The 7,971-nt window shown below is 58.4% G+C and overlaps 1 protein-coding gene across 1 annotated transcript in view; it reads left to right on the forward strand.

Annotated features, from left to right (window-relative positions):
* Positions 1-5,970, forward strand: part of ATXN7 (ataxin 7) — a gene marked incomplete at both ends in the record, with an annotated part of 47,181 nt that extends 41,211 nt beyond the window's left edge. Inside the window, 7 exons of the mRNA XM_080715585.1 lie at positions 147-345; positions 496-617; positions 2,917-3,802; positions 4,952-5,018; positions 5,139-5,266; positions 5,506-5,641; positions 5,861-5,970. Coding sequence (XP_080571711.1) covers positions 147-345; positions 496-617; positions 2,917-3,802; positions 4,952-5,018; positions 5,139-5,266; positions 5,506-5,641; positions 5,861-5,970 — 1,648 coding nt within the window. The remainder of the gene's footprint in view (positions 1-146; positions 346-495; positions 618-2,916; positions 3,803-4,951; positions 5,019-5,138; positions 5,267-5,505; positions 5,642-5,860) is intronic.
* Positions 5,971-7,971: the final 2,001 nt, after the last annotated feature.

Raw genomic sequence — 7,971 nt, forward strand, 5'->3', positions numbered from 1 at the left:
TCGCCATGGATTCCTGCCGGGGGCCGGGCAGATGGACGGCTCGGCTCGCCGCCACCGGGCGGGCGGACGGCCCAGGGGGGCACGGCGGCCGGGCTCTGGGCAGCTGCGACGTGCGGGGTCTGAGCTGCCCGCTCTCTCCTCCCGAGGCCCCCGGGCTGCCCCGCCCAGCACACCGGGAGCGCCCCCGTCGACGCCCCTCCAGTCCACGAAGCGCCGCACCCGCCCCTGCCTGCCGCCGAGCCGGCGTCGCGGCTGTCCAGCGAGGAAGGCGAAGCCGACGACAAGGAGGAGTGTGTGGAGAAACTGGGCTGCCACTATTCAGGTCGCCACCCTCAGCCAGCGTCTGTGAGTCCAGGTCCACGCGAGCGCCCGCGGCGGGAGGGCCGGCGTGTGTGTGCGTGCGTGTGTGTGCGTGCGTGTGTGTGTGTGTGTGTGTGTGTGTGTGTGTGTATGCGCGTACGCGCGCGCGAGCTGCATGCCCTGCCTCTCTTTCAGTTTTGCACATTCGGGAGCCGGCAGATGGGGAAAGGCTGCTACGTGTTTGACTCCAGGTGGAACCGGCTCCGCTGCGCGCTCAGCCTCATGGTGGAGAAACATCTGAACGCGCAGCTCTGGAAGTGAGTGCTGGGCCGGGCGGGCCAGCGCCGTCCTCGCCGTGCTCCTCGGCACGGCGCTTCCGCGTGCCATCCCTGCCTTTTTTTTTTTTTTTTTTTTTTTGGTGGTGTTGGTTTTGGGGATTAAGCCCACACACGGGCTTTCTACCTTCAAGCTACGTCCCCAGCCCTTTTTACTTTTTATTTGGAAACGGGGTCTGGCTAGGTTGCTGAGGCCGGCTTTGAACTTGCGATCCTCCTCTCTCTGTCTCCCAAGTCCTGGGACCCTGATTTTCATTCGTAAAACTGAGAGAACAAGGTCACGTAGAGGTCAGCAGCAAAGTCCCTGGGCACAGTTAGCCCTCCAGCAGAGGGAGGGCCGTGACCGGTGGCGTGCTGCCTGAAGGGGCGCCCGGCCCGCGGTGGGGAAGCAGCAGCGGGGTGCTGGGGAGCCCTGTGCAGCACTCCAGGAGGCAGCACGGGCCAGGCCGAGCCGCTGACCGTGGTGCTGACCTCCGTACTGACTTGGAGCACAGCAGGGCCGTCGGCCGTGGGTGGGGCGCCCAGAGTGCAGCTCAGGGTCCCTGGGGTGCCACTGTGAAGAGGGGCGCCGTGGTGTGCCAGGCTCAGGGACCTCCGCCTCAGGCCAGGTTCCCTGCACAGCCGCCTGAGCCCGCAGTGGGCGAGCCGGCTCGGCTCCCAGCGCCCTGTGGAGCGGCCCAGCTCTGCTGCCGTGACCTTCGAGAAAGCAGCACCTGGGGTTGCCCTCCCGCCGGCCCTGGGGCAGAGGAGGCCGCTCAGTGCGGCCGAGGCTCCCTGCAGGAAGGAGTCTCACGTACATGGGAGTGGGGTGTGAGTGCAAAGTCTTCAGCTTGTGGCCCTCTGGATGGCTGGCGTTGACCGGCATGTCCCCTGAGCCCAGCCTAACCCCCGCCGGGCTCTGGCGCAGGGATGGCCACTGCAGGAATTCTGTGGGTCTGTGTTTCAGCTCTTTGGGTTGATAATACATTGACTTGGATTAAAAGGGAAAGCAGGCCGGGCGTGGTGGCGCACGCCTGTAATCCCCGCGCTTGGGAGGCGGAGACAGGAGGATCACGCAGGTTCGAAGCCAGTCCCACTGGCTTAAGAGACCCTGTTTCCAAATAAAACTATTGAAAAAAAAAAACAAATAGGTCTGGGAGTGTAGCCGGAGGTAGAACCCCAGTACTATCAAAAGATGAGAGGGGGTGGGAGAGGGAGGGAGCGAGCACGCGCGCGCACAAGCAAGCAAGCAAGCAGAATAGGTGACAGCAGACAGTGGCAGGCCTCAGCCTCCGCGCACACCCCGCCTCCCGTGCCTACCCGCACCCCACGTGGGCCTCTCTAGGCTGGCCCGTGCCTTCGTAGAGTCCACTCACGCGAATGCCGGTTGGCATCTCTACATCTCGACTTCGCACCCTCAAAAGGCCGTGGATCGCTGGGCGTGGTGGCGCACGCTTGTAATCCCCGTGCTTGGGAGGCGGAGACAGGAGGATCGCGCTGGTTCGAAGCCAGCCGTGCTGCCTTAAGAGACCCTGTTTCCAAGTAAAAACATATATATATATATAATGGGTCTGGGAGTGTAGCCCGGAGGTAGAAGGGTTTCCAGGAACCCCAGTACCACCAAAAAAAAAAACAAAAAACAAAAAAAAAGGGCCATGGATCACTTTTTTTTTTTTTTTTGGTAGTACTGGGGATGGGATCCAGAGGCTTTCTACCTGCGGAGTACGCTCCCAGACCTATTTTATACATTATTTAGAAACAGGGTCTCACTAAGTTGCTGAGATCCTCACTGAGTAGCTGAGGCTGGCTTCGAACCCGTGCGATCCTCCCGTCTCAGCCTCCCAAGCGCGGGGATTATAAACGTGTGCCGCCACGCCCGGCTCATAGATGACTTTATTTTTTGCAGTACTGGGCATGGAACCCAGGAGCATTCTACCTCTGAGCTACACCCCCAGCCCTATTTTTCTTTCTTTATTATTTATTTACTCATTTAATTTTTTGGTGGTACTGGGGTTCTTGGAAGCCCTTCTACCTCCGGGCTACACTCCCAGACCTATTTTATATTTTTTAATTTGGAAACAGGGTCTCTTAAGCCAGCGCGGCTGGCTTCGAACCTGCGCGATCCTCCTGTCTCCGCCTCCCAAGAGCGGGGATGACAAGCGTGCCCACCACGCCCGGCTTTTCTTCTTTATTTTGAAACAGGGTCTCACTGAGTTGCAGAGGCCCTAAGTAGCTGAGGGTGTCGGGGAACCGCGATTCTCCTGTCTCAGCCTCCCAAACGCCCGCCCTCTCCTTTTTATAGGAAAATCCCCCCAGTGCCCAGCACGTCGCCCGTCTCAGCCCGCGCTCCTCATCGGACGAACTCGGTGCCGGCGTCGCAGTGCGGGGTTGCCTACCTTGCGGCAGGCGCCGCGTCCACGTCCCCGGTGCCACCCCCGTCCCCCTGCATCTCCCCGAACGGCAAATCGGTACCAGCTCATGGAACCACACTGAACGCACAGCCTGCCGCCTCGGGGGCGGTGGACCCCGCGTGCGGTGTGCAGCCCAGACAAGTGTCCTCGTCGCCGTCCCCCTCCACGCCCTCCGGCCTCTCCTCCGTGCCCGCCTCCCCCATGTCCAGGAAACCTCAGAAGTCGAAATCCAGCAAGTCCTTACGGCCCAAGGAGGCTTGTGCCAGCAGCGCTGGCTGTCACGGCGCCGCCGGCGGCTCGGCCAAGAAGCGCAAGGGCGGCTCCCCGCTGCCCGCCCTCCATTCCACGGAGTCCTTCAGGAAGAACTGCTTGGCTCCCCCCGGGCCTGCCTACCCGGCGCCCGCGGCCTCCTCGCACGGCCCGGGCCCCGACTGTGCGGCCGGCAGAGCGCAGGTGGCGGGGCTGCGGCACGAGCCAACTGGGGGCCCCGCAGAGCCCATCCGCCGCATGAGCGTGATGGTGAGCCGCGGCCACTCCACGCTCTCCCTCGGGCCCTTCGTCCACCAGGCTGGCGAGCCACCCGGCGGCGCCCACGGCGGCTTCCCCCACGCGCACACTCCCCTCGACAAACTCATGGGAAAGAAGAGGAAGTGCTCGCCCGGCTCCGGCGGTCTCGGCGCCAGCGCCAAGCCCACCAAGGTGGCCCGGCTGCCCGCCGTGAACAGTGTCCACGTCCCGGGGACGCCGGGGCTGGCCAGCAGCCCCCTGCTTCACCAGGTGGGAGAGGACACCGGGCCCTCCCCGGGCCCGCGGGTGCTCTCTGGTTGGGCTGGTTGGTTGGTCCAGCTTCCCAGTGTCTAAAGGAAAGGGAGGAGCCAGGTGGCTTGGCCAGGCCTGTCTCCCCAGGACTCGGGAGGCGAGGCAGGAGGAGTGCAGGCTAGAAGCCAGCCTCGGCAGCTTAGACCTGCTTCAGAATAAAACAATAGGGCTAGGGTGCAGCTCTGAGGTGCATGCCCCTGAGTTCAATCCTCAGTACCACAAACTAAAAGGAAAAGGACTGGGTGTGGGGGTGAGCACGGGGGTGCATGCCTGTAATCCCAGGGTTTGGGAGGCTGAGACGGGAGGACCGCGGTTCGAGGACAGCCTCAGCTACTTAGGCCCTTTGCAACTCAGTGAGACCCTGTTTCAAAATAAGGAATAAAGAAAGAAATCGGGCTGGGGTGTAGCACGTAGGTAGAATGGTACTAGGGTTCCATCACTAGTACCTCAAAAAAAAAGGCCTGGGGTGTGGTTCAGACACAGCGCGCCCCTGGCTCAGTCCCCAGGACCACAAAGGAGAAAGTAAGTCCCAGGCCAGCTGGGCGGGCGGCGGCCCTGCTCCCGAGCAACAGCCGGCTCCCGAGGGTGCCCGGCTCTGCTGAAGAAGGCCGGGCTGGAAAGGGAGGTCTTGAGGCTTAACAAAGACACACGCGTCTCTCTCCACCTTGAGCCGTTTGAGGCCACTTTCTGGTCACATTTCACTCCGTCTATTTTCCTTCCTGTTTTCAAACGGGGCAGGAAAACAAGACCCAGTACAAGCAGAGCCGGCAGCCAAAAACCCTTCCCTTTCTGCGAGGTGAAGCGCAGTCAGGTGTGGTGGCCCGTGCCTGTCATCCCAGTTCTTGGGAGGCTGAGACAGGAGGGTCGCAGGTTTGAGGCCAGCCTTTGCCACACAAGGCCCTCCACAACTAGTGAGACCCTGTTTCAAAATAAACAGTAAAATAGGACTGCAGGTGATAAGGGAACCCCAAGGAAAAAAAAGTAAATAAAAATAGAGCGCAGCACACAGCCAGGTCGCCGCCTCCGTCCCCCCTCGCGTCTCCTCGAGCTGTTCTCCCATCGCGCTGCTGACCTCCGGCTCGTCTATCCTCTTGTCTCCTCCATCAGGGCATCCCCTCGCCTTGCTTGCGGACAGGAGTCTCGGTAGCGGCGCCCCCGGGCCCCGACTTAAAATGTGAGCTCTTTTTGTTGCTGTTACTGCCTTTCCCCTCGCTGCCCGTGCCGTGGGCCCTGGGTGGTCGTTCACTGCAGCCGATGGCGCGCACCATTCCTTAGACGCTCCTCCTCGCTGTAGGGGCCCGGGAGGGCTGTGGCCCCGCCAGGGCGCTGGGAGAGCATCTCAGGCAGGAATCACCGAGCGAGCTCCGTCTTCAGTTGGACGGCGTGCAGACCGCCCACAAGCAACAGAGAGGAGAACTTGGGGTGGGGGCACGGCCAGGATAGCGGAGCCTGCCCCGAGCATGGGGCCTGGACCGCTGGCCGGCTGGCTCCGGCCCTCGCCACGGGCTGCGGCCCAGGCAGTTTTCTCTGGTTCTTTCTCCTCTTGGTTTCGGCTTGTGTTTGTGTTGGAGGAGGATTGACTTCCCGGTGCAGGACTCCTGTTAAATGTTCAGGGATCAGAGGATGAGGGAGCCCCAGCGAGCGCCCCCACTTACCTGCAGGGGGGGCCTAAAGCTTCCCAGAGACCCCCAGGTCCCGAAGCGCTTCACAGACGCCTCGACCCGGGCGCCTCCTGGAAGGGGTGGGCCAGTGCCCGTCGTGTCGCCGCCGAGGGTGTGCTGGCCCAGGCGGCCTTGTGTTCGTAGTTATCCTGGAGTATCTTCCAGGACATGGTGTCAGGACGGAAAGCCTGTGTCTGAGCTGGGAGCCGGGCCTGTGGGTCTCGGAGCCATTTTTCAGCGTGGCCCAGGACGGGGACAGCTCGGGGCCGCGCAGTGGGGGGCTTGAGTGGCATGGGCTGTGTCTGCTGCGGACTGACCTCTACCCCCTCCCCATGCCTGCCCCTCTCTTTGAAAGCCAAAGGCCCGGCCCTGACCACCGGAAGTAGCGCGGGGAGGAGGAACCCGGACCCTTTTGAAGACAAGCTGCACCTCCACTCGGCCCTCTGGACTCCGCGGTGCCTTTGAGCCTCTCCCTCCCTGCCTCCCGCCTTGGCCTCCACCGGAACCCCCAGGAAGCCGCGGGATCGGGCTCCGCTGACGGCGCTCGGCAACGCCCAGGCGGCCTGCTGCCCATCCGTGAGAAGTTTCTGGTTTTGTTTTGTAACTTGCAGTATATCATGGAGCCACTCTTGAAGTAGATTGGCCGGGCAAAAGAATGCTCTGGCAAGAGCGTTACTGTAGACCCCCTCGCCCTCTCGCGGCTCTGGCGTCTCACACTGTCTCGAGGTCGCTCTCCAGCACCTTGGAGGACCCCGGGCGCCAGGGCGGTTCCGGGAGGTTTTAAACGGAAACCATGCAGACCAGCTTGGGTCATGGGCAGCCGAATTGGGGGTGGGCGAGGTAGTCAGGACGGGGGGGAGACACTTTTTCCAAGATTTCCAAAGAGATGGCGTTTTCTCGTCCCTCGGCTTTCATGTTAAAGCAGTCTGTCCTGCCCAGTCTGTTTCTTAAGAATTGCCTTTTTACCGTGAAATTGTTGGGATGCACCTAAATCTTCCAAGGGCCTGCCCCGCTTTCCTCTGCGGACCCTGCACTGGGACGGTGCATGCGTGCGGCGCCCGCCCTGGCACGGCCTGCCGGCGCGTTCCTCTGGGTGCAGGTGGGTGGGGCAGACCCTCCCCGCCCCGGGAGCGGGCTTGCGCTCAGAAACACACCCTCGTTCCTGGGGAGCAATGCCAGCGTCTTCCTGAGGGTCGCGGGCCCTCCAGGACGTTTTCTGTAGCACGCCACTCCAAAAGAAAGCTCAGCGCGTGGCCACAGCGAGGCCGAGGGCCCGGCCGGCCAGCCCTCCTGCCGGACACAGGGTAAAGTCTCCGAGGACAGAGCCATCTGCGCGCCCGCCCGACGGTTCTTGGGTTACAAACTTGAGTTTCAGGGAATTTCAAGTCAACAACAGGTAGAATGAATAAATACTTGGTGACCAGCCTAATAATGTGAATCGCTACAGAATTATTATGTAAGAAGAGAAAGACTTTATGCAGAGACTTTAGCTATAAACTGATGTAAAATACAGATTCTTTTTTTTTTTTTAAGGAAGGGGAGAACAGTATCTTGTTCACTTATTATGCAATCAATCAGTAAATGTTTTTAAGGACTCTGTAGGAGAGCTAGTGAGGAGGGAATGGGTGGGCCCTTGAGGCGCGGGGAGAGGGTGCCGCGATCCTTGGCACAAGTGCAATGGGTGTGAGTAGACTTTATCCTCAGAGCCAAGGGGGCTGGATGGTTATAAATTAAGTTGCTTTTAGCAGTGGAATTCATAGGCAGATCATGTTGTTCCGAAAGATGTGAATAGGATCCTCGACAGCAGATTGATTCAGAATATTGTAGAGACTTAGATTAGCGCGTGTTGATGGTTTGATTTCTTAGACTGAGATTTTAATTGAATTCCATTACGTCTCCCGGTGACACACAACATCGGGATTAGGAAATTAGCCATTTTGGATTCTGCCTGCCACAAACCAGACCTATTCTAAACAGTGCTATTAAATTTTAGACTGTTCAAATATTTTATTTTCTCCAACAACGACTTTTTATTATGATGAACAGTTGAGACCATTTAAAACACGGGAGTACAAGTATTTTTTTGAACTAAATTAACTTACAAAAACCAAATTTACAGTGGTTGGGTCGTTTCTAGACAGACTTTGGTATCAATTTAAAACAAAGATAATTTTTATATTCTTTCCAATAGAATTTCATGACAACTTCTGCAGTTTTCTTAACCTACAAAAAAAAAGTGCTGCGATGATGAGCAAAGAATTAAAAACCTACTTTTGTATCTTTATTTTGGGGTTTCTTGTTCTATTATAAATATGGAAGTATCCCTATTTCAGAAGACATATTTTGTTAAAAATGAATTGTACATATTTAAATATGTATTTTTGCACAGGTCTTTTTTTCTGATATCCTGTTTTGGTACAATTGAGATCATCTAGTATTTATTTATTAATTAATAAAGTAAATGCC

Source organism: Muscardinus avellanarius (assembly GCF_963383645.1).
Source record: "Muscardinus avellanarius genome assembly, chromosome: 18".
In the NCBI taxonomy this organism is placed as follows: Eukaryota; Metazoa; Chordata; class Mammalia; order Rodentia; family Gliridae; genus Muscardinus; species Muscardinus avellanarius.